Source organism: Mustela erminea, chromosome 6 (assembly GCF_009829155.1).
Source record: "Mustela erminea isolate mMusErm1 chromosome 6, mMusErm1.Pri, whole genome shotgun sequence".
Classification (NCBI taxonomy): Eukaryota; Metazoa; Chordata; class Mammalia; order Carnivora; family Mustelidae; genus Mustela; species Mustela erminea.
The window spans coordinates 17416242-17442948 of NC_045619.1; the positions used below are offsets into that span (position 1 = coordinate 17416242).

At 36.5% G+C, this 26707-nt stretch overlaps 1 protein-coding gene across 7 annotated transcripts in view; it reads right to left on the reverse strand.

Moving 5' to 3' along the window:
• Nucleotides 1–26707, reverse strand: part of HCFC2 (host cell factor C2) — a 73630-nt gene that overhangs the window by 25531 nt on the left and 21392 nt on the right. The window contains exons 10-17 of one of the 7 annotated variants that reach the window (XM_032346541.1): nt 24301–24478; nt 20749–20952; nt 20110–20183; nt 17983–18120; nt 15841–16026; nt 15394–15432; nt 14840–15125; nt 19–187 (exon numbers count right to left, since the gene is read on the reverse strand). In XM_032346541.1, coding sequence (XP_032202432.1) covers nt 36–187; nt 14840–15125; nt 15394–15432; nt 15841–16026; nt 17983–18120; nt 20110–20183; nt 20749–20952; nt 24301–24478 — 1257 coding nt within the window. In that variant the 3' untranslated portion in view covers nt 19–35. Of the gene's footprint in view, nt 1–18; nt 188–9628; nt 15126–15393; nt 15433–15840; nt 16027–17982; nt 18121–18774; nt 18857–20109; nt 20184–20748; nt 20953–24300; nt 24479–26707 lie in introns of those variants that run through there. The other 6 variants (XM_032346543.1, XM_032346542.1, XM_032346544.1 and 3 more) reach the window with 6 other exon arrangements.

Here is a 26707-nt window from a genome sequence, read left to right on the forward strand (position 1 = left end):
GTGTACATCCATGACTGTTTTCTTATAATAAATTCTCAGAAGTGAATTGCTAAGTTAACAGATACACAAAATTTTAAGGCTTTTGGTATTTCCACGTTAGTGTACTTCTGAAGTAGTTTCCATTCGATCCAGGCAATATATCGGTATAGAACTGATAAAAGCACTTGGTCTTTATCAGATTCTTTCTCTAAAAGTAAAGATTGGGTTATGTTTAATTATCAAGGAATTAGACAACTTAAGATTTATATCAATATAAACCAAATATCTAATTTTAGTAATTTGTAGTACTAAAACTTTAGGTGAAATCAGGTCAACTTTGGGTTGTATGGCCTCTCTCCTCTGAAAGAACATTTGCCTTCTCCATGTGTCAGGTACACACCTTCTGTTTATGCGTGTAGGAGGGAGTGTTGGCTTCTTACTTGGCCTGTGTTGCATTTCACTGAATGTCAGGTTTTCTTCCCCTGGAACTTCTTAAGTAGATAAGCTCCTATGTTAACCTAAGTGTTTTCTTTATAACTTTGTAGTTATTGCTTTTATGAGTATCTGAGAGAGAAATGGGCTTCAGTAACTAAGTCATAAACAGGACTTTAGTAGCTTCTGTCTCTCCCTTCACTGCCTCATAACAGAGCTGCCCGGTCCAGAGAGAATTATAATATTTTTTAATGCTACCTTCCCAATGTCATATACTTGGGTATGATGATGGATTAAGCTGTTTGTATTTTTTTTCCTCCTACAGTGTAATATCTATACAGTATTTTCCTTTCCTCAAAAATATGCCTTATTGCCTCTTTTCTGGATTGCTTTAGTGGGTTAAAGGAATACCAGTTTCCTTTAATAAAGCAAACTGAACATAGTTATGAGGGCCAACTAAAAGGATTTCTGTAGCACTACCAACTAAGCATGATAAATGGAAAAAATAGTTTCTGCCATTTGCCAAGAATAAAATCTTATGGTACAAGATTTTTTTTTTAAATTTATTTATTTATTTATTTATTTTTAAATATTTTATTTATTTGTCAGAGAGAGAGAGAGTACACACAAGCAGACAGAGTGGCAGGCAGAGGCAGCCAGAGAAGCAGGCTCCCTGCCTAGCAAGGAGCCCGATGTGGGACTCGATCCCAGGACCCTGGGATCATGACCTGAGCCGAAGGCAGCGGCTTAACCAACTGAGCCACCCAGGCGTCCCGTGGTACAAGATTTTTAAGATCTAAATATTTTCTCTTTAGGGAAAGTTATTTTATCAACAGTCCAAAACAAGACAATATTTGTTGCTCTATGTGATGAGATACATTTCTGAATCATTCAAATGATACCAGGTAAGATCTATACCAAAAACTAGGCTATCCTATCTGTATATTTTTGGTTTCTCTGTATTAGACAACTTATGTATGTTTATGTAATAATTTATGCATATTGACCTTAAACTCATATTAAGTCAGTGTATTCATGAGTAAAAAATAGAACAATCACAACTAATTTTATTTCTTAAGGAACGACACTGTATTGTCTGAAAAATATTCAGGTTTAATTTATGGTTTCTTTTGAAGCTGCAAATGTTACTTTCCTTACTTCCCCAAGTTTCACTTCCTCTTACTCGTTATGCTCCAGTCACGCTAGTCTCATGGCTCCTTGTGCCATGTTCTTTGCCTCCTCTGCCCACATATACTTCCCTCTGCCTAGAACATTCTTTCTCTTCCTGTGTCTGGCTAAGTCTCACTCATCCTTCAGGTTTTAGTTTAAGCGTCAGCAGGAAAGCCTTTAAGAACTTCTGTTACACCTTCATACTAATTACCAAATACAGAAAGTATCACCGCCCAAAACTGAATAGGTTTGTACACAGTATTTGCTGGCTGCCACAGCTGCTTAGACATTTCTTTAAAGACTACTTTTCTTTTTATACCTAATTTTAAGGATTTTAAAACCATAAGGCAGAATCTCTTCAAACCATGGGCCACAGATGGCATTGGGACGGATGCTTTTCCCTGGCTTCTGGCCATCACCTTTCAAAATGTAAACTTGCCTAATAAGCAGTTACAGCTTCTCCGACTTCCTCCAGAGACTGTTTCCTTCTGCACTGCATAGTAGAGAGATACCTGCGCAGGCACCTTAACGGTAAACACTCCTTTGCCAAGGTTAATGCCAGCTAGGTGCCAAATAAAGTCAGTAAACATACTGGCTTTGTCTGTAGAAATCTAATGGCCATGAATTAGTTTTAGGGGTGGATACAAGTTGATAGGTAATTCCTCCGTCTCCCACAACAATACCTAATATTAAAATATCCAGACACTGCAGCATAAACATTGCCTCTTTCAGGTATAATTTGGGTTTTCCTTGAGCATCCTTGAGAGCAAACAGTAAGACTTCTACACCTATTTTTCAGGCTGCTCAGTTTCAGAGGACATCTGAATAAAAGAGATTTCAGAACCTTAAGCACCGGGTACTTGGTTGAAAACACACTGCTAGGCAAAGACATGCCATAATAGTGCCTTCCAACCAGGGCGGCTATGCCAAGAAGGCCTATTCGTGCATCTATACTGCCCAGTGTTCAGTCTGCCAGAAACCAAGACCAAAGCAAACACTAATCAAAGAACACAAAGGATAATATTTGGGCTGATGGCCATTTAAGGAAATGGCAGAGTTATTCCTTACTTTGGAAGAAAAGTATAACTTTTAAGGGGCACCTGGGTGGCTCAGTGGGTTAAGGCCTCTGCCTTTGGCTCAGGTCATGATCTCAGGGTTCTGGGATGGAGCCCCGCATTGGGCTCTCTGCTCAGCAGGGAGCCTGCTTCCTCCTTCTCTGCCTACTTGTGGTCTCTGTCAGGTAGATAAATAAAATCTTTAAAAAAAAAAAAAGTATAACTTTTAAAACACAGTTTGTGTGTGTGTGTGTGTGTGTATGTATGTATTTATTAAATAGGATTATTTTATTTCTAACCTTGCAAGTAGCAGTGCCCACACCATAGGAGTGCTACCTTGCAGGACCGTGCAAAGGGCACAACTAAGCATCCTATAATTCTTTATAGACTACAGACTGCCATGTGAGTAGGAATACTCACATCAAGCGCAAAGTTAACACAAATTTTAAGTAATTTTTAGAAGAAGGGGGTGGGGGAGGGGCAGAGGGAGGAAAGCGATTCTTTTTTTTTTTTTTTAAAGATTTTATTTATTTATTTGACAGAGAGAGATCACAAGTAGGCAGAGAGGCAGGCAGAGAGAGAGAGGTGGAAGCAGGCTCCCCGCTGAGCAGGGAGCCCGATGCGGGACTTGATTCCAGGACCCTGAATCCACGACCTGAGCCGAAGGCAGCAGCTTAACCCACTGAGCCACCCAGGTGCCCAGGAGAGCGATTCTTAAGCAGGATCCACCATCAGCTTTTGCCTCAAGGGTTCTGTTGAATTCTGGAGACTGAACTAGCAGCAGTTGTTGGGGAATGGACATATTTATTTGTCAGAGAGAGAGCACAAGCAGGGGGAGCGGCAGGCAGAGGGAGAAGCAGACTCCTCGCAGAACAAGGACCCCAATGCGGAACTCAATCCCAGGACCCTGGATCATGACCTGAGCTGAAGGCAGATGCTTAACTGACTGAGCCACCCAGGCGTCCCAGGGAGGACTGGACATACAGTCTCAGGCTCACCTAGACTGGAGTCTGGTAGGGCCACAGCAGAGAAATGGGCAGCAAGGAACCTTCCCTATCTCAATCTTGGTGCTGGGTGGAGGATAAATAACCACCACCCTCAAATCCATAATCACAGGCCAGCCCTCAAGGTTTGGGATCTAAAGTCCCAGAACCTTCAAGCTGATAATACAAAGTGCTCTCAGGTTGGTAGTCACTGGGTATCTGGCAGAGCAAACATATTCTCTTAAGGATCTCAATTTTAGCCCATACTTGACTTAATCCCTATTTTCCAACAAAAGTAAGTTTAAAGGAAAATGGCACCATGAGTGGGGGGAAAAACACAGCTTATACAGCAGATAGTAGAATCCCCCAGAAAGACTCAATATTGGTATCAATACAGGAAAATTACTATTTAAAGGAATAGAAAGAAGCACAGAAAATATGAATAAGGAGCAAAAGAATACACAGAGAACAAGATCGATAAGCCAAATAGATCTCATAAGAAAAAAATAATTCAAATAAGAAACCAACAAATGGAGAAGGGGAGAAAAGAATAAGAAAATGAAAAAGAAAGACAAGGCAAGAAGTGGCGGGAGATAAAAGAAGACATTTATGATGAGGACCTAGAAATAAATCCATCTTATATTTATAATCACTATAGATATAAATGTACTTAACTATGCAGTTAAAAAGGCAAATTTTCTTTGGCCTTATCTTTGTATGAGTCTCCTGCAAACTCAAAATATAAGGGCAATGAAAGATCCCAGATATTCAGATTAAGACTAATTAAAAGATTGCTACAGTAACAACAATGAAGACGAAGGCAATAAGCATTCATAGAGGTAAGAGTCACTACCTGATTCTAAAAGGTTTAATTCACCAAGAAAGAACCAAAAATTCTACATTAGTATGCATCTAATAATAAAGCCAACAGAAAAAGCAAATACAACTTAAAGAGAAATTAAGAAATCTAGTTATGATGAGATCTTGAGACTCTTGTAAATAAATCAGGTATAAAGTTCTCAATAACTGGGGAATACATACATACATACTCTTTTCAAGTACACATGGAACATACATGAAAACTGATTACATATATCAGAAAGCTTGTCTCAAATTTCAGAAAATTAAAATATTGTAGCTCTTATTCTCTGGCAAAATATTACAAGTAAAGAGTAAGACAACCATAACCCACCCTTAGCATTTAGAAATCTACTTTTAAAGTAACAACGGGTTAACTATTCAACCCTCTGTCAGGATTAATCAAATGAGAAGGCACAAAATAAACTAACAGGAATGAAAATGGATCATAACTACAGATTCTGTGGAAACTAAAGGGTAATATGGGTAACTTCATATCAAAATTTTAATGAAGTAGAGAAATATGTAGAAAAATTTATTAAATTTAACAAAACTGAAAAAATAATATAAAATCCTAATGTTACTGTGATCTATAAAGAAATGGAATCAGTGGTTAAAAATTGTTAAAATAGTTAAAAAGTTTTATTTATTTATTTTTTTTTTGAGAGAGAGAGAGAGAGAGTAGGAGGGGCAGAGGGAGAAGCAGACTCCCCGCCGAGGATGGAGCCTGATGTGGGGCTCAATCCTAGGACCCTGGGATCATGACCTGAGCCAAAAGCAGATGCTTAACCAACTGAGCCACCCAGGCGCCCCCCTTTTTTTAACTTTATTTTTTTTTACTTGGGGGGGGCAGAGGGAGAAGCAGAAAATAGTTTAAAAAACCAAATGGTTTTCTTTATTTTTTAAGATTTTATTTCTTTGTCAGAGAGAGAGGGAGAGAGAGCAAGCGAACACAAACAGGGAGTGGCAGGCAGAGAGAGTGGCAGGCAGAGAGAGAATCAGGCCCCCCACTGAGCAAGGAGCCTGATGTGGGACTGGATCCCAGGATCCTGAGATCGTGACCGGAGCAGAAGGCAGACACTTAACTGACTGAGCCACCCATGCATCTACCCAAATGGTTTTAAAAACTAGTTTCCATCTTCAACTCTACCAAACAATTGAAAAACTCATTTCATGAGGCTAGTATACCAAAAGAAGACAATGACAGGACGTAAAAGTAGAGTACTATAAAGCTAGTTTTACTGATGAACAGAAGCAAAAATCCTAAACAAAATATTGGCAAACTGAGTCCAGCAATATATTATAAAATACACACCATGACCGTGACCAAGTTGGGCTTATCCTAGAATTAAAAGTCGGTTCAATATTAAAAAGTCAACAACCGTAATTTAATACAATAACACTTAAAAAAGTTCAATCATTTAAATAGATGAGAAAAAAGCATTAAACAAAATGCAATATCCATTCAAAATAAAACCATTAGCAAACTAGAAACAGAAAAGAATCTTCTTAACTGATAAAGACCATTTATGAAAAAATACTGAGATGACATGTTGAAAGCATTCCCTTAAAACTGGGGCTAAAATAAGGATGTTCACTATCAGTTCTTTTCAATATTGTACTACCAATCATAGCCAGTGTAGAAAAATGAAGGAAGGAATTTCTTATAAGTAGAAGGATCAGAAAGTAAGAAAACTGCCACTATTTTCTGATAATGGTTACATTAAAAAACTCAAAAGAACATCTAGATACATTATTAGAATGAATAAAAATTGCGCATGGTTGCTGGATCCAAAATCAACACATATGCAACATTATTTTTATTAGTAACAAGCAGTTAGAATAGAAATTGTAATTTTAAAAAAATTTACCATAGCATTAAAAATACACAGAATTCCTAGGAAGAAATTTAATATAATACGTGAAGGCCTTTATGGAGAAAAATCATTAAAGTTTATTGAGAGATATTAAAAGAACACCAAATGAAAGGAAACACCGTGTTTTTGGCTAGGAAGACTTATTGCTGAAAAGACACCAATTTACTTCAGGCTGATCAACAGATTCAATATAATTACAAAAGATAATACACGAACTGGGAGAAGATATATACAACATCTTTAACTGACAAAGGATTGGTATGCAGAATGTATAAAGAAATCGTGAATCAATGAAAAAAAAAAGACACACATCTAATAGACAAATGAGGAAAAGACAGGAATAAGTATTTCACACAAGAGAAAACACATTCATATATGAAAAAAAAACCACTCAAATTTCATTAGTCATCAGGGAAATGCAAATTAAACCCACAGTAAGACACCATACAATCACCACCCAATTGGCAAATATAAAAGGTGGTCAAGACCATATGTTTGCTAAGATGTGGAGCAACGGCCCTCAACCATTGTCAAGGGGAACATGAACTACCACAAGGCTTTAAGAAACAGTTCAGCATGACCAAGTAAAACCTGCTTCGTAGAGCAGTGGGTCTCAATTATTTGGACTCGGAACCTTACATCCTTCAGAAATAATGAGGACCTCAAAGAGCAGTTGTTCATGTGGGTTATTATACTCATCAATTTTTACCATAACAGAAATGAAAACAGAGGCATTTTTAAAACACAGTAACACAAAAGTACACACTTGATTAGCTATCAGAGTGAAGAGGTCATCATACCTGGAAAATATTTAAACTCATGAAAAATGAGAGTGAAAAGGACAAATAATGTTTTAGTAGTTTTATGAAAATAATTTTGCCTTCAAGATCCCCTGGAAAGGTCTCAGGGACCCTAAGGGTCCCTGGACCATACTTTGAAAACACACTTCTCTGGAGCAAATCTTGTACGTGTGCACTATGAGACACGTACAAGAACTCGTTCATTCCTCAAATATTTACTGAGCATCTCCCATGTGCCCTGCATTGTTCTAGACACTGTGAATGTCTCAAAAGACGTCAGACAAAACAGGCAAAATCCCTGCCCGCATGGAGCTTACATTGTAATTGGCAGAATGTTCAGAGCAGCATTGTTTGACAGCCCCAAGTGGAAAATGATCCAAATCTCCATGAATGAAGAACAGATCAACAAACTGTGGTTTCACCTACAATGGAATACTGTACGGCGGTGAAAACAAATGGAATACAGTTACATGCATGAGCAGGGATGGGAATCTCAAAAACAAGGGTCAGAAAAAAAGTCACAGAAGGATGATATCATTTACATGAAAGTTCAAAAACAACATACTATTAGAGATACATACATAAATGGCAGAACCAGAACCATAAATACAAACATGGGAATTATTAACAAAAGATCCAGAATAATGTTTGCCTTACGTGGTATGTAGATTGAGGACAAATGGCAAATGGGGGGATTCTGGGTATCTGAGAATGTTCTAGTTCTTAAGCTGAAGGTTGAGTACATGTCTGATCATTTTATTTATTTTGCAAGAAATATTTTAAAAGAAAAAAGACATATGATTATTTACTACAGAATTTCATCAACCAAGAGAGGGAACATCTCCCCGGATTTCAGCCACTTCTGTGCACTGCAAATCAGCTAATTATTTTAACTGGTGGGGAATAAGTACCTGATAACAGGCAAAGAGGAATGAGTATGGGCTATTCCTCACAGAAGTTAACTAGGTACCCGAAGGTCAGTATCCAACGGGATGGCAGTAATACAGGACTGCTTTGCCAAGTTAAATCAGAGTCACCTGCCTGATTCTGGTTAGCTGGTTACTTTGTTCACTGCGTATAACCATTTGTATAAAGCAGAGAATAAAGATAGCTTATGCAAATCCCAAAATAAATGGATGAAGACCCTGCCTCTTTACTGAATTCTGACTCTCAAAAGTGCAGATTCCCTTTGGCACATTCTAATACTGTATTTATGTACTAGGTAATCCAGAAATACAGAAAGAGCATGGTACTTCTTGTTTCTCCACACTGATCAATAACAGGTGTCAGGTTGATCACACCAATGTCATAACAATTTTGCAATCCTGTCTTTGCCAAGGTCATTGCTGGCAGTGCCACTGTGTAGATTAAATAAGATACAGTTAAGGTGCAATTTTTCCTGATTCAAAAATAGCTATTAATTTGGTATATAACTTCAAAATTTGAAAAGAAAAGAAAAAAAGATCTTTAAACATTTGATCCAGCTCCTTTACCCAAACACGGCAAGCTAAAGTCATTCATTATCTTGGATGAGGGAGTTGGGAGTTGTTGCAAGAGGTAGAGTAGGCCTTGCAGCAAGAGGCCCACAACCCATTCCCAGGAAATGGGGAACTCGAAGGTGTATTCTTCAGGTCCAGATTCCCCAAGTGGGTTTAACGGTTTAACACAGTGGTGCCAACTCCCCAGAAAGTTCCAGACATTGCCGTAGCTATTTTAAAAGTCCCAGGCAGCTACAGGATCTTAAATCTCACCCATATTTAAGCTGGAAGGGACATGCCACCAGGGGGTGCTACACTGCAACTGGTGGCAGGAGGACTTTGTGAACGTGGGATGGGCTGAGCTCTGGGTCCTCCTATTCCACCATCTTGCAGCTCCCGCCCCTGCCCCAGCGGTGGAAGGGGTGGGGGGATGACTCTGTATCAGAAAGTCACACCTTCAGAACGCCGACACCGTCTCACACACTGTGGTGCCCTAAGTGGCACACCTGCACCTTTGTTATTCCGGATGGTCAGTATTAATACCTGCCGCTTTTTCCTCCCTCTCCAATAAGAGACAGAGAAACTAGGAGGGAACGGTTCTCCAGTTCTTAAGGAACTTCCACTCTGTCTCCCCAGACTCAAGAAATGAATAATCCTTTTGGTCAGAGCTGGGTATCCACTGGATCATGATTTACCAGTGGACAGAGTTATCCCACGTTCAAAACCAAATACCACCTCCTTTTATTTGTAACCTGTGTATGCTCAGACATAACAGGTTCTCCCGTGCTTTCCTCAGTTCTCATGCTGAGGAATGATGGGTCCTTTAGCTTCTTATCCGTGGGTGCTAAGGAGACCAGGAAGGGGGAGTGGGTAGGAAGGGGGCCATTTCCTTCTCTGCAACAGTTTTCGTATCTGATATGCCACTAGCTCATTCTTCTTACGTTTTTATCTTCAGGAGGAAACACCCTGACATTCCTAAATACCCTGCAAAGACTTTTGAACCAGCAAAATCAAATCAGGAAATAGTGAATCCTTCTGTTGCTTCCATACTTTCACACCTATGACTTCCTAGTCTTCTAAGGCCGCAGGCTTCATAGCCCTATATTCTCAAGACTTTGAATGTGAGCCTCTGGCAGGAGTGGTAGTCAGATTGTTAATATGATGACCTTTAAATACCAGGCCCCCCAAATTCAACTTTTCCAAGATACTCAATACACAAAAGAACCTAACAGTTTCAGATGAGCTTGCTGAAATTAACAATCTCACAACTGGAATTTTTTTTTTTTTTTTTTTTTTTTTTTTTTTAATTTTAGTTCCTCAAGAGAATAGGAAAGAAGCAAAGAGATACTTAGTAAGATACAGAAGTCTATTTGGAACAAGGAGGCTGGTATCCTTGGATTTCATAGCCTTTTCTTTCTCCATTCAGTTCATAGAGTTTATTTCTCCCCAGAATGGTGTAGTTCATGTTTTTCCAGGCATGACCAAAAAAAAAGGTCTTCCTGAGTTAGAGAAATAGTACAGGGACTCTGAATTATAACTGCGAAATGTGGAAGGAAGTTGTGCCAATGTCATATTGTTTTCTAGTGGATAAGAAATAAACTCAGACGTGACAACAGTGGCCTAACTTGGTATGTGCCGATGCTCATGTTCCTTGTCTTCCAGAAGTCCCTGTGCTTAAGTATTAAGTATGTTTTTTTCCCTAATACTAGACAATTGTCCATGGCTTTCCTACAAGGAAATAGTTTGGAAATATTTTTAGCTCATCTTCTGGAACATCCAATGTTAAAAATCGTAATTCAGCAATATCCCAAGAATCTCACTAAATGCTCAGATCTTTTTAGATCAAAAACTTCCACTTGAGATCTATGCATACCTAGATTAAATCCCTTTTAGCTCAGTACATATGTGACACATCGTTTATTTATCCCAGAACTTCTCTTAGAAACCTAAGTAAGAGCAGGGCAGGATAAGACAAAGCTAGAGTTAGTATTTCCCCCAGAGGCTTACTAACCTGCTAAAATCTCTTTCCTTATCAAAGCCTCCCTCCCATTTTTTACCCCAACTTGGGAGAGGGGAGTGAGAATATGGAGAGATGTAAAAATGACAATTTTCTTTAACCATGTGTTAATGTATTTAAGTACCAGGTAAGTGGCCGATATGTAACAAATATAAAGACCCAGTCTCTGCCTCAAAGACCTACCACCATTCTGGCAAAGAGGGATAACAATGCTAACAAGTAAGGATACAATGTTTTTTAGGCTGCTATGACAGAAGACTGACAAAGGATAGTGGGGGCACAAGAAGAAGAGGGTAAATCTACCTGTATATGGGGCATATCAAGAAAGGCTCCATACTGAAATCCTGAAAAAGGACCTGAGTCTTGAAAAAAAATGAATGGAGGCAGGTGCAAGTGGAAAAGGGGATTACAGACAGGAGGAGGTATGGAAAGAGCGACCGAGCAGTATCACAGAAATCAAGAAAATGTCCAAGTGTCCAGGGAGCGGCTGAGTTACGAAGGACAAGAGTAATCACCAGATTTGGGAAATGAGAAGTTATCCTGGACCTTCGCTAGGGCCATTTTGATGGAGTAGCAGGACAGAAGTCTGGCTGCTGTGAATGAAAGTGAGTGTAAAGCATAAAGACAAAAGATTAAGAGTGAATAAAGGACAAAGAAGAGATGGCAACAGTTTAGATCTATTTCCTGGAGCCACGTGCCTTTTTGCATATGAGCTCAGCCACAAAAAGGGTTAGAGAGATACGGGTTACATGATTCCGAACACAATTCACTAACTTAAAAACAAGTTTTGGGAGACAATCTATTCTTTATGAGACTGCCTATATTATTTTAAGTGAACAATATAAAGTCAACATTTCTACAGATTTACTCTGCAATCACTAATTTTTCTCTCATAGAGTTCAAAATAAATAACATCTGTAATTGATTATAATAGAAAAGGTGCTTTATTTTACAGATCATTGGTACATAATACATAAAACTGCCTAAAATCAGTCCTGGAAAACTTGACCATCACTTACACCTTAAGCAGTCAAAGACCAAGTCTATTTTGCAACCTATTTCATTCATGGTCAGATTACGACAATAACTTTAAATACTAATTATCTCTTCATAGCCAATGTTACAAATGATTTTTATGCTACAAGTGCTGCAATTTTTAAAAGTAAAAATACCTTCATTTATAGTAGACTGTCTCTCTAACCAGAACAAATCTTTGCTAGGCTACAAGTCTTTGAAATAATGGATCAACAGTTTTACTTTCTTATAGATGATTGTATTTATGTAATTGGGTTATAGGGCAAGGGGGCCTCATACATGCAATCAGATTATTTCTGTTGTTGTTTTTTTTTTAATGTGGATAAAAATGAGCTTATAATACCCTATTTCTAGTTAAACTGCCAAAACAGTTTACTAAACTAAAATGAAGCCAATACAATATTTTAGAAAACATAATTCTAAGAGCATGCAACATCAAAATCTTTTTACTACACATGTGAACCAAAGTTTTAGAGCCCAGGAAGAGGACTGTGGCACATAGGCTTGTACATCTGAATTACCTATCCAGTAGGGAGGAGAAGGAAAGTCATTTAACTCAGCATAAATCCTCTTATGAAAGGTATCTGCATGATCTAGCCCACTGCTACTCAGGGATCTTCACTCAGAAAATGTGCAAATCATAGGAAGCTAAATGCACTTTTCTTGTTATTTACCCTATTTCATTCTATTCATGAACACACAGCTTGAAGATCTATTAATAACTATTAATGTCACGCCACAGAGATTTCTCAATGGCATTTTTTAGTCATCCATAAATGTGACTGCTGCTTAATGTACAAATGCCAAAAAATGATAACAGAATCTGGGCTGATCCTCAAAGTAAAAACATTTGTTATTTTCACAAATCCCTTGGTGTATAGAAAGAGTGCCTTTCTCTCTAGAAAATAAAATGTATGTTAGAACCACAGGTTCACAGCACAGTTGAGGCATGTAAGCAAAGTAAACTAAACCGAATACTAAATAGGTATAAATGTGCACACTCAAATATTCTTTTCTTTGCTTAAAGTCAACTTAGTCCTTGTCATTAAGAGAAATGCTTTGAGACGCAAATTGTTAATGCAGAGAATAAGGAGTTAAAAGCAAGACCTTTTTCTAATAAAGCAAACAGATCATTAAAATAATCGGACTTGAAACATATATTCTAACTTTTCATTCTTACTCTTTTATAACTAAACACACACATATACACAACAAAACCTAGCATTTAATATGTGCAAAATTGCTTACCATTTATTTTAACTTTGGTTAAGTATTTGTTTAGCCTATATCAGACATATTATGGAAGCTATACAAATGATTACAAACATAATAATGAGGTAAGTTAAAATTCTACTAGTGCAAAAAGCAAGCATATGCTAAAAGCAAAGCATATGAATTTAACAAACGCAGAATGAAGCTCTCACCAAGGGAGATGCTGACATAACAAACCAGAGAAGCTCCTTGTAAACATTGTTTGTAAAATACACATTTAAAGATTAAAGATTCATACAGCCACAAAAAAGGTATTCTAACAACACCAGAGTAGTGCATTTATTTTACCTTTAGAGTTTGGAAATCACTCATTAAGTGTCTAACAGTCTGCATATTTTCTTCAAGAGAAACTTAATTAGTGAGACACATTAATTACAAATACTGTAGTATAAAAATCCCAGTTCTTTACAAAAATTATATATTAAAATATTCTATACATTTTAAATTAGTAACTGGAACATACATATATATCAATTCTGCACAATTAAATCCATCTTGGCTGGGAGTATTCTAGGTGAAGCTCGAGGACACAGCTACTCAGTCAACCTAAACTGGCGTAAGGTTACATGGTATAAAAAAGATAGGCCTGGGCCTGTGCAGTTATTGCAGCTTGTAGTGTGAACTACCTTTTCTGCATTTATTGCTCTGTATTTCCATTCCAGATCTGAACAGGCAGTGGAACCATGACATTCCAAAAAGGTTCAAAACAAGCTACCTGTGGCAGAGGACCCATCATGCCTATCTGTATCTTTAAGGTTGCAGTGGGACCTGAGTGAGCTGTCTAATGTTTATATTTCAGTTGTAAAAAAGTTTATACAATTTTGAGGTAAAAACAATGCAAAAATAAAACATTTAGAGCATTTACAAAAATCTTACAAATGTTTAAAACACTATTTGAAAACTTGTGTTCTGTTAAGGTGCTTCTCTCTGCAGTGAGGAGGACATAAGTATTTCAATTTTGAATTTTAAATTACGAAGGTTTTCTTAATTTCAGCAAAAGCAAAGTTAGAGCCATTAAGACAGATGTTAAAATGTTCACAGATATACTTTGCTTCTGACGAAAATAAAGAATTTTAGTGCTGAAAGAAACCTTAAATGTAAATTATTTTAACTCTGTCTTCTATTAACAAGGAAACCAAGGACTGGGTAAGTTAAGTGCTTTGGCCAAAAATGTATTCCAATACATCAGGTATGAATCAAGAAAACCCATTACTTTTTTGTATTTTGCCATGATTCTTGGAAAATAATAAAAATTCAAAATCAGAGTTTCTAAACTCTCCTCTTTCTTTCTTTCTTTTGTAATTTCTTAAGCTCTGTGCTAACTGTAGACAAAGAAATGAATCAAATAGCGGCTATCAAAATTAGTATCACAAATGTTATTCACTAGAAGATAGGTGTTAATAGGACCGCTGCTCATCTAGAATAATAAAGTTAAAGGGAGTAGTCAAAGACGGGTCCTTGACAATGAAGAGAATATTTACTATGTAAGACAGCGCAGTGTACAACAGCCAGTTACTAGAATCATCTCAATAACTCTAGGATGACTGAATTACATGGCCTTTAGAAAAGATATTGGGGTAATAAAGCCTTCTAGCTTTTACATTTACTATTTTACTTTATAAAAAAGCAATTATATAACTGTAAGGACGAATCCATATACTAATTTTCAGAGAGTCTTTGCTTCTTTTCTATTTTTATTTGGATCTAAAATTGAGCAAATACATTTTAAGAACAACTTACAAACTCATAAGTGCTAGAAATACAGTCAGAGAATACTCTTTAAAATGACAAATCTTCAAAACCAGTTACTAATAAATAATCATCACAATAGCTTCAGTAAAAAAAAAAAAAAATTCAATTTAAAGGTGCTTTTTTATTATTACCTTGAAGCCATCGAACTTGTGTAGCTGGTCCATATCCCTTTTCATTCTTTGCCGATATCCTGAACACAATGGCAGGCCTGGATGTATAATCGATATGTGCATTTGCAAGCTGCCCAGCAGTTACTATACATGATGTCTTAAGACCACAATAAATCCTCATAAACACAAGTTGACTTGGATTATCTTGTATTTGTGCTGTGCGGATAGCCAAGTAGGCTGAATATTCCAAAATATTTCCAGAAGGGGAAGTTGGAGGTTCCCAGGAGAGATGGATACCCTCAACATTCTTGAAGAGAGGAGAAAAACAAAACAAAACAAAAGCTGGTAAAGGTTCTGAAAGAGTTTTCTCTAATATCACTTATAATGTTGAGTCTATCTTTAGAACACAAAATAATGCTTTCCGCTGAAGTAATTGCATTAGATACTAGAACTTTTATTATTGATTTTTAAAAAACCTAATTGGATCTACAATGTTTAATTCATGCCCATTTTTCAATATCATAACTAGGCTTAAATGTCTGCCTGTACCATCCTAAGAAAGGGGTTTTTCTTACCTGAAAGCAGATCTTTTCTTCTCTAAAGAGGGGCAGGACCTTAGGATAAAATATAATTCAATTTCATGTGTTCTATTAAAATTCTCCAGCACAAACTTTTTGGTTCCATACAATAAGAACAAAGTTAATATTAAGATGAATACCAGATTTCCCTGACTCTCTATTTGGATGCTGTAATTCTGCTTCAATTTTGGTCCTTAAAATTAGGAGTGAATAGCAAACATTTTTTAAACTTATAATCTACCCCTTTAATTTAAGACCTAAATTTTTTTTTAAATTGAAGTACTGTTGACACACACATTACATTAGTTTCAGGTGTACATTTACCCACCCTTTTTAGATATCTCTCATTTTATCAGATACTAACAATAAACTCTAAACTGATAGTTTCACTTCATGTACAAAATTTCAATAACTAAATCACCAAGCCTTGACCTGACATCTCACCTTTGAAATTCTGACTGCAGAAGGAGCTCCAGGAAAACCGGGAATACAAGTTTTAAATTCACTGATTTTGCTGAAAGGGCCTATTCCACAACCATTGATGGCAGCAACCCTGAATCTGTATCCTGTGCCTGGAACCAGATCTTGTTTCTTAAGTAAACTGTAGTCAGGTGCGTCTGCATTTCCTATCTAAAATGTAATACATGCAAAAGTCAAAAGGTGCAATTCATCATTTTGTCATTCAACAAGAAAACTTCTAAAGAATGAATCATGTTTTAAGGTTCTAGTTCACATTTATTTCCCTTGTATTGGAATAAACCTTCCAATACAAAAGCAACTAAGCCCATGGATTGGTGATTCTTATCCATAGGAAAAGTACTGTTTCCAGTTAAAAATCACTGATTATAAAAAGAAATTGATGTGTTCTGCACAATATGAAGGTAGAAAAACCTGGCAACCATATAAACAAAGTAACAATCACTTTACATGGATAGTTGTATCCATGTAAACTTAATTAGAAATCTCAGAAGAATTATTCTCAAATAGTCTAACGAGGAACAATACCCTTTGGATATAGGCAAGCAAGCTTGACAGAAGAGAAGTGACCAGCATGTAGTATAGAGCATTTTAAAAATTAGTATTTGGCAGATGCTGAATAAAATGTCAAACAACTGCATATTCTGGGTAGGAAGTTCATAACATTCACAAATTTCAAACAGTTTTGACATGTTCTCCCTCTCACTGCACCACTGCGAGGCAGGCAGTACTAATGTATCATTCCCATTTTTAAGGGAGCGGGATCATTTTTATTTTATAGACGAGGAAACTGAGTCTCAGAGAAGTTAAATAGGTGACTTGTCTGAGGTCACACTATTGAGTACCGCAACTAAGGATTCCAACCCAAGTTTACTGGTTCTAAATTTTATGCTGTTTTTCTTTTGGGAAAAACAGGTAGTTACTAGGCCCTTAGATATTGTTATTTCCTCATATATGAAATCAAACTCCTGCCAGAAATTTCATTAGTAAAATACTAAAAAATTATTAATGAGGATTTCTATTTTTGTCAAGAATTGGGAGGAATTCTATATGAAAGAGAGATATCAGAGGTAATATTAGAGAAACTAAAATGTAATGATAAATGATAAGTTCTCCATTTATGTAGGTCTAGGCAATTCACTCTCTGAAATTCCCCATTCCAGAAAAAAATCAGTTCAATGTGCTTTGGAGCTGTTACTGATTTCATAATTCTTAGGGTTACTGATTTCATAATGCATATATATGAATTCTTCTTTACAGGGTTTCAGAATCAAGAAAAAATTAGACTATATTCCAATAACCTACAGGAGCTCTTAAATTTTTTAAGCTGTGAAATCAAGAATTGAAAAAAACTCTCGGGCGCCTGGGTGGCTCAGTGGGTTGAGCCGCTGCCTTCGGCTCAGGTCATGATCTCGGGGTCCTGGGATCGAGTCCCGCATCGGGCTCTCTGCTCAGCAGGGAGCCTGCTTCCCTCTCTCACTCTCTGCCTGCCTCTCTGCCTACTTGTGATCTCTGTCTGTCAAATAAATAAATAAAATCTTTAAAAAAAAAAAAAAAAAAAAAAAAAAAAAAAAAGAAAAAAACTCTCAATAAAGGGGCACCTGAGTGGCTCAGTTAAGCATTAGACTCTTGATTTCAGCTCAGGTCATGATCTCCAGGTCTTGAGATGGAGGCTCCACGCTCAGTGTGGAGACTGCTTCTCTCCCTCTGCCCCTCCCCTGACTTGCGCACTCACATGCTAAATAAATAAATACATCTTTAAAAAAAAGCAAAAGTTCTCAGTAAGAAAAAAATGTTCCATTCTCTAAACACACCAGGTAACAAAATTAGAGATCCTTCAAAATATCCTTATCTGTATATATCCTTTATGACTCAAAATTCAGCCCCAGTGATTGTATGAGGCTTTTTAAGTGATCTGCTCATGATATATTCCATAAAAGTGCCTTAATAAAGAATACAAGATAATTAGGCATATAGATAGAACTCTCAATTACAGATTGTAGACAGATCTCAATTTCATGCTTTCCAGTGATTTGAATCAGGGCTATAAAAAAAGATCTCATTCATGAAATTTGTAACTCACAGGGTAGGAAATATATCAATAGCTACCTTTGAGATGCTTTGCTTTCCTTTTGGCAGCAAATAAAACTGGCTCACCAAAGCTGTATTATTTTTAAAAATTCCTACATCACACCACTGTCGTTCTCCTGCTTTCATTGTGGCCACTGGATTTGAAGGAGTCTCTTTCTAATTTCAGAGAAAGAAAAATTTATCAGGACTCTTACTGTGCATTTAAGAAACTTCAAGATTCAATAAATCCATGCAGTGATCTAAACATAGGTATATGGGTAAACACCACAACATTAAAAGCTCATAAGTAAATAAATTCTTAACAGATTAGGTCAACTGACAGTGAAACAGGGATGCCAATTCAAACACAGGGAGTGACAGGCATTCTGCAAGTCAGTAGCTCTGTACTATCAACCTAGCTGGAGTTAGCATGCTTTCCAATCAGTGATATGTTAAAATGCCAGCTGTTTTATAGAACATTGTCATTTCAGAGACCCTTTCAGAAAATGTAATCCCTTTAGTGTGACATTATACCTTGCTCCAAAAGGAGCAAATAAGGAAAAATTCATTCCAAGCTGGCTTATTTCTAGATTCAAAAACAACTAGCAGAAATTCAGTGACCTTTGCACTTGATTTAAATACCTGTGATTCTCCAAACCTAAAAGGAGAAAAAATGTTCAAAACTAAAATGCAATTTGAATATACTTTAGTATATACTAAAGAGGAGATTCAACAGTTTTACATTTTTCACCTTGCTTTAAAACAAAGAAACTTCCTCTACCTTAAGCTACTTTTAGCGATAAGTGAATTATACTTATCCCTGGAACTAACCTTTTTAAGCCATCTTCTTTATAAATGAGACACTGTTTCCAGAAGCTCAAAACAAATGTGCACTTCAGTTACTTATTTCTGTCTTAAATATATAACAGCAGAGGTACATACTTATAATTCAAAGTATTTATTATTTAGGCTATCACACATGACAAAGTGAGCTACCTAGAAAAAGTCTTTAAGGGTTTTTTGTTGTTGTTGTTTTTCTTTTTTTAAAGGAGTATCTTTAAACTTGCTTTCATTTTTAAAGTTGTAAAAACTCTCTTCAACAACTTTTATAAAACAACTGGCTCCAACTGAAATAACAAATACTATTCTGGCTGATGTGTTGCAAAATAGATTTGGGAGAAAAAAAGTTCCCTTTAATAATTCTTCCCTGAGAAGAGTCTAAGAACTTTAGGACTTAATATTCTGGAAAGGTGAAAGCTGATAAAGGTAAATATCTGATCAAAATCCATAAAATCATGATTGAAAGAAAACCAAAACTACGAACAATTCTTAAGACTTCCAAGAGGTAAATAATAGGTCAAATAAAAACTCTTGCTCATAGCAATAAAGTCGCAATGACTGATAATTTTTAAATAAATTAAGAAGTATATACACACACATGCACACACACATATATATTACCCTTATATTTACCTCATTAAGACAATCATGGTGTATTTGTGAGGCACATACCTAGCATTTTAAGTTAAGTTGTGGACCAATTTTGGCCTTTCATAAAACAACTTAATGTCAGATAATTGGGTTACCCTATAGGTATGTCTAACCACCCAATACTGCAATATTTTGCTGTTCTCCCAATTAATAGCCAGCAATAGAGCCACTGAAATTTTATATTCTGTAATATGTCCTTTTACTCTTTAAGACATTAATGTAACTTATACATATACATGTACACATGCACACACTCATATTTCTGATTATAAAAGCAGCAAAATTTCACTATACAAAAATATTGAAGGCCCAGAGAGATTAAGTAAAAATTATCTGTGGCCACAGAGCCTGGAGAAAGTCATCTAGCATTATAGTGTGGATGTGCGTGGACTTACATGAGAGTGGGAATGTATGTATCGTGTGTCTCTTTTAATAAAGTTGGGATCATAGTATATATATAAAAATATATGTATTTATATATATATATACACAAATTTTTATGCAGCTTTTTTCACTTAACATTATATTGTAAACATGTTTTCTATTCAAGCCTTCATTTTTCAGTCTTTGGCAAGTCATTACTAGAGGACACCCAAGAATCTTTTCATGAATTTATGCTGAAGTTGCTCAGCATTCCACCTTTAAACACATATGATCTTCAAGTCATATACTTACAGAAAATGGCATCACTGTAGCATGTGCTTCTACACGGCTGATCTTAGATGCAGGCAATGCACATGCTTCATCAACTAAAAACCAAACAATTCATCATATAAGACTTACGTAATCACTTCGCAAACAGACACATTAAAATACAATTTATAAACATACAAAAAAGAGCCAGAGGGAGAAAAGCACAATAATTAGAAATATGGACCCTCTAACTCGAACTAATTCACAAATTTCACTTCTCAAGGGTTTGAAGACTAACTAGAACTTCAGAGAATGTTTACCAAAGATGAAACACAATTCCTATTGCAAAAGAATGAAATGAGAATGTACAAAATCAAATAAATCAATCAATCTGGGAGAATTGTTACTCCAAAGTCTAAAGAATGAATCCTTTCTATAGAAAAAAAAATTTGCTGAACATATTCACCGTAGGATAAGTACATTCTGAATGTATTTCAGTGTGTGCTGATTTAAATATTTTATGGAAGGCAGCAGAGTATATAATAATTTTCATTGAAATGTTTTATCTGTTTATATATGATTCAATCCAAGATGAAATGCAATTCCCATCTAAACAAATAAGTTTGATGAATTTATATACAAAAATGGTTCAAAATACAGTATGTGAAACACATTTCAAACCTTCAGATTTGGTACTGAATGTTGTTAGTGAAGTTTCATCTTTAACAACTGCCCCATTTGTACTGGATGATTCAGTTTTAATGGTCTGCTGGGTTACCATAGTTTGTGCGCTGGAAACAGAACTGGATACAGAAGTTTCGGGGATTACTGTTCTTAAGTCCAGGCAACTACTTAGAACACCTATAGTTGCTGAAGTATGAGGACCTAAAATTAAAGTGAAAAGATCAATTGTTAACATAATACCTGCAATAACTGTGCTGTCTTATGTTCATGTTATACAATTCCTGCTATTTTCAATTTTAAAAATACAAACATGAGTACCGTACATGTCATTAATATGAATTAACCACTAGGCAAAATAAACTGCACTATACAGACAGCAGATGTCCAACGTCTCAGCTCCTTCTTCTACTCTAAGCACTGAATCATTGTTCTTGGACTCTCCTAAATCATAGATCAATTCTCATTTTAGGGAAAAATATAGAGGTCATCAGGAATGCATGCCCTTGGTTTTCTGCCTCTCCTGCCCGAAACTAGAAATATGTTTGTGATTGTGGCCATCCTTTCTGTCTTCTCTTCCACTTCAGAGGATGAACTGACCTCTCTCCTGAGGAAGGATAATCTATCCTCCTGTGCTCTTGGTCCCATTCCTTCCCATTTGGGGAACCTCTTTCATCAATCATTCCTCTCTTCAGGGTTTTCAGATTCTTTTTCATTAGTAGTTTTTGGCCATTGGTCCATAAACATTATCAGGTCTCTCAAGCAAACAAACATGCATCTTCTCTGACCCTGCAAATCTCCCCCAGTTACCTTAGCCCCTCACTAATTCCCTTCAGAGATGTCTCTACTTCCTTGACCTCCTCAAACTTGGGTTTCTAGACCACTACTCTAATGAAATGGCTCTGGCAAATATCAGTGATTTCTAAAAGTTGCCTTTCGATTTCCATTTACTTGATCTTTCTGCAATGTAAACAACGCTGACCACATACTCCTTTTTGAAGCTGTTTCTTTCTATGATTTATAATTACTCATTCCACAACACCGGAGATTTGCTATTTACCAGATATTGTGCTTCTTTCTACAATGCTGAAACAAAGCAGGCATGGTTAATACCTCATCAAGTTATAATCATGAGATAGAGAAAGACTAGTACACACAATAAATATATAGTCACAAACTGTGATGCCCAGAAAAAGCAGGACACCAATCTCTGGTTCTTTTCCTGACCTTCTAGGAACTGCTTTCCAATCTCTTAAGCTGGTTTCTTCTCTTAAAATGACTCTTTATTATTTTTTTTAAAGATTTATTTATTTATTTGACAGACTGAAATCACAAGGAGGCAGAGAGGCAGGCAGAGAGAGAGGAAAAAGCAGGCTCCCACTGAGCAGAGAGCCGGATGTGGGGCTCGATCCCAGGACCCTGGGATCATGACCCGAGCCGAAGGCAGAGGCTTTAACCCACTGAGCCACCCAGGCGCCCCTTAAAATGACTCTTTAAATGCAGGCATTCCCAAGCCTTCCCTTTTCTCCATTTACATATCTTCCTATGCTTTAACTACCATTTACAAATCATAAATCTCTCAAATACCTATGTCCTGGGCACTGTGTGAGGTGCTAGGAATCTCACAGTAAACAAGTCAGACAAGGTCCCTGGTCTTGGAGCTTATATTTTAGATACCCTTAACTTCTAAATTTTACTTCCAGCTAAAAACTACTACCTAAATTCTACACCTAAGTATCCAACTGACCATTAGAAATCTTTACCAATATGTTCTTCAGTGCCTCAAAAACACTAAATTCGAAGTTGAATTTACCTTTTCCCCAAGTCTGTCCTTGCTCTTGTATTTCTTATCTTGATAAAGAATATCATCATCCATTGAATTTCCAACCCAAAAAACTGGGAGTCATGGTCAACTCGTTTTTATTTCTCATACCAACTAGTTTCCAAAGCTAATAATGGATGCTAGTTTCTAAAAGTCTGAGAAATGATATAGTCTCTCCTCTCCATCCCTCCCACTGCTTTAGTCTCTGTGTCTCTTGTAGTCCTAAAAGAACACCCTATCGGGCCTCCCAATCATTTCCTACTATAGTTCTGATGGTGAGGCCAGAGTGTTCTTTTCAAACAATAAGAACAATAACAAGAACAACAACAACTAATCATGTCACTCTTCCCACTTTTGAAACACACCAGCTACTCTAACCTACAGAGAAAAAGTCCAATCTTCTCTTGTTAACCTGACACTGGGTAGCCATTCATTCATATATTTGAATGTCTGCCAGATACAGTCATTGTACAACCACTATGGTTTTCCAATTTGCCTAGTACTAATTTTATCCAAACTGCCTTACAATGTAGGATTTAGAGTGCATCTGAAATCTCAAAGCTCTTGTTTTCTAAGAATATAAACTTCTTTATAAGACAGGTATAGAAAATCACTGTAAGAAAGAAAAATAGGGGTGGTTGGGTGGCTCAGTTGGTTAAACATCTGCCTTCAGCTCAGGTCATGATCCCAGGGTCCTAGGACTGAGTCCCTCATCAGGCTTCCTGCTCAACGGGAAGCCTACTTCTCCCTAACCCCCTTGCCTGCTATTCCTCTGCTTGTGCTCTCTCTCTCTCTCTGTGACAAATAAATAAATAAAATCTTAAAAAAAAAAAAAAAAAAGAAGAAGAAGAAGACAGAAATATAAGCTGCAGCCCAGGACCAGGCTTTTATAATTTTGAGCAAATCATTCCATCAGAAAATCAAGAAAAAGTGCTTTTTCCACACATAATGAAAGGAGGAAAAATGACAGCAAATTATTTTCCTTGAATACTTTATCTATCATGGACTCAAGAAGAAAAATGGAAATAAAAATAATACTCATACTGTTAAGTTTGCATTATGGAAGAGGATTTAGATTTTTATCAGCTGTCACGAAGTTTTCAAATTAAAAATACAGTCACGTGTGTCTATGTCACAGACATATCAGAATGAGATTTATAAAATAATTTTAGGTATTTAAATAAGGCACAATGCTTAATGAATCTCAAATGGCATGAGAATATTCAAATGAACTCACTTTAAATTACAAAGTTCACTGAATTACAAACTGTCCCATGAATGTAGAATGTAATCAACAGTTCTCATAAATGAACTCTTTCTGAGGCTAATCCAGTTACTTGCTAAACAAATATTTACTAAGTGACTACTATTAACCAGGCATGGATTCAGGTGCTGAGGAAATAGAGATGAACAAGAAAATCTCTGCCCAAAACAAATAATTTCAGATAGTTCTAAGTGCTAAGAAAATACAGTAATGGGAAAGGGACAATGCAATACTGGCCAACCTCAAATGTCATAGAAGAGCTTGCTTCATCTGAATTTTGTAACTTATAACTAAGCACTACTATTCAGGTAAGTGGTTCCTTGGTATCTTGGTATCTCCAACTAGAGTCAATATGGAAAGCTTATTATTATTTTGAAAATGGATCAAAACCATAGAACATTTACTTTTCCAAAGACAAAATTCCCTATTATTGTAAAAAGCTTTATTTAAAATGCCATCTTTATACCTTCATTTTTCCTTAGCACATCCACGACACAACTATTATGATTAGAAGCATTAGTTGCCAAAGGTGAATGTAAAGTAGCATTAGAATCAGTTGATGCTTTGAGATCTGGTCTATTTTTCACAGAAGTTCCTTTCATAGCTGTATATTCAGTTTTTGTACTGTTCATTGTATCACTGACCTATAAGAAATAAAATAGTTTATTGTAGGAAGAATGTTCAATTAAATAAAAATACATGTAAAAAATAAGCAAAATAATTTACAACTTAAATGCTTTTGAAAATAAATTTACCAAGATATAAAAGTTTAAATTATATTCTTAATTTGTACAGGATTATTCTTTAAATTTTACAGTAGTTTAAGAAAACAATTCCTTCACTTAATCTCCATTCTGAAAGGACCAGGTTCTGAAGGGGAATGGGAGGGTATATTCTGAGGGAAAAAACACAACATTTTTATAAGTGGTAGTAGTATTCAAGTAAATACATATGTAACACAGGAGACAATGCCAAAGCTACCAAGTTTAACATTTTTATCAAATTTTCTTAACAAGGTCAATATGGATATTAAAGAGTTGATGACTCCTAAAACTAAAATCTCAGTTCAAGCGAATGAATTACTCTGTATGACTGAGTTTTCCAAAGACAGATCAAGATTTAACACATACATGTATCAATATCCTTTACCATTAAACATTTTAGACAGGAATCTTTCTGTTTCTGTACTCTGATACATACTATAATGAATATATTTAGACTTTTTGATAATTCAGATCATTGTGAGTGTCAGTTACTACTACATAGCAATACCTATGGGTCTACTGCACCATAGAAGTGATGTGGCTTCATTCAAAAACCCCAATATTGCTGCCTCTTTTTACTTACCTGTTTTTTGTTACTTTTCTGTCTCCATCTTGATTGTTAATTATACCTCTATAGTCAATTACAACTTCTTATGGCCCTAAAGATATTTGTCCATCATATAGCCATGTTCAGAACACATGTGCTTATGCCTACATCATTTTCCTTGAAAACAATCTACTGCATATTTAGACAGAAGTTTGCCATATAAAACCAGTGTAAATCCTAGTAAGCTTACTCAATGTCTCTACAAATACCTATTGTGAAGCCCTTCATAAACAAGAAGGAACCTCACAAACATCAGTGCTCAATTTAGCAACTCATATTCTTTGGTCGGCAAAGTACATAGTAAAGAAATATATTTCACAACCATTTTCGAAGTATTGGTTGAAATTTAAAATGAGTGTGTGTGACATTTAGAAATGTCAAAAAGATAGATTTCAAGATACTGTAAGTATAAACTCTAAGAGATTACCCTCTGTAGCTATGTGTAGTGAGGGGAGACTTCAATCTCTTGGTTAGGGATTCTTTTTTTTTTTTTTTTAAAGATTTTATTTATTTGACAGAGAGAGAGAAATCACAAGTAGGCAGAGAGGTAGGCAGAGAGAGAGGGGAGGAAGCAGGCTCCCTGCGGAGCAGAGAGCCCCACGTGGGGCTTGATCCCAGGACCCTGGGATCACGACCTGAGCCAAAGGCAGAGGCTTTAACCTACTGACCCACCCAGGTGCCCCGATTCTTTTTTTTTTTAAAGACTTTATTTATTTGACAGACAGAGATCACAAGCAGGCAGAGAGGCAGGCAGAGAGAGAGAGAGGAAAGCAGGCTCCCTGCTGAGCAGAGAGCCCGACAAGGGGCTCGATCCCAGGACCCCGGGATCATGACCCGAGCTGAAGGCAGAGGCTTTAACCCACTGAGCCACCCAGGCGCCCCTTGGTTAGGGATTCTTAACCAAGGCTACTGTCATAGTGATCTATGGAGTGTTCCTTAAAACCGCAGTTAACTGGGCATCACCCTAAAGTTTCCTTCTTTCTTTTTTTTTTAATTGTGTTATGTTAGTCATCAAAAAATACATCATTAGTTTTTGATGCAGTGTTCCAAGATTCACTGTTTATGTACAACACCTGGTGCTCAATGTAATACATGCCCTCCTTAATGTCCACAATAGTCAATCCATGGAAAGAGCCAAGATGTCCTCCAACAGATGAATGAATAAAGATGTAGTCCATATATACAATGGAATATTATTCAGTGGTCAGAAAGGATGAATACCCAAACTCTGCATCAACATGGAAGGGGCTGGAGATTATGCTGAGTGAAATAAGTCAGGCAGAGAAAGTCAATTATCATATGGTTTCACTTACTTGTGGAACATAAAGAATAACATGGAGGACATCCTAAAGGTTCTGCTTCGCTAAATCTGGGAAAAGGCTGGGATTCTGTGTGTGATTGTTTTTTAATCTCAGAGGTGATTCTAATATGCAGCGAGGGTTGAGAACCTCTGTCCTAGGGTAACATGCTAAAAATATGAATAAAAATTGAGACTCTAACCT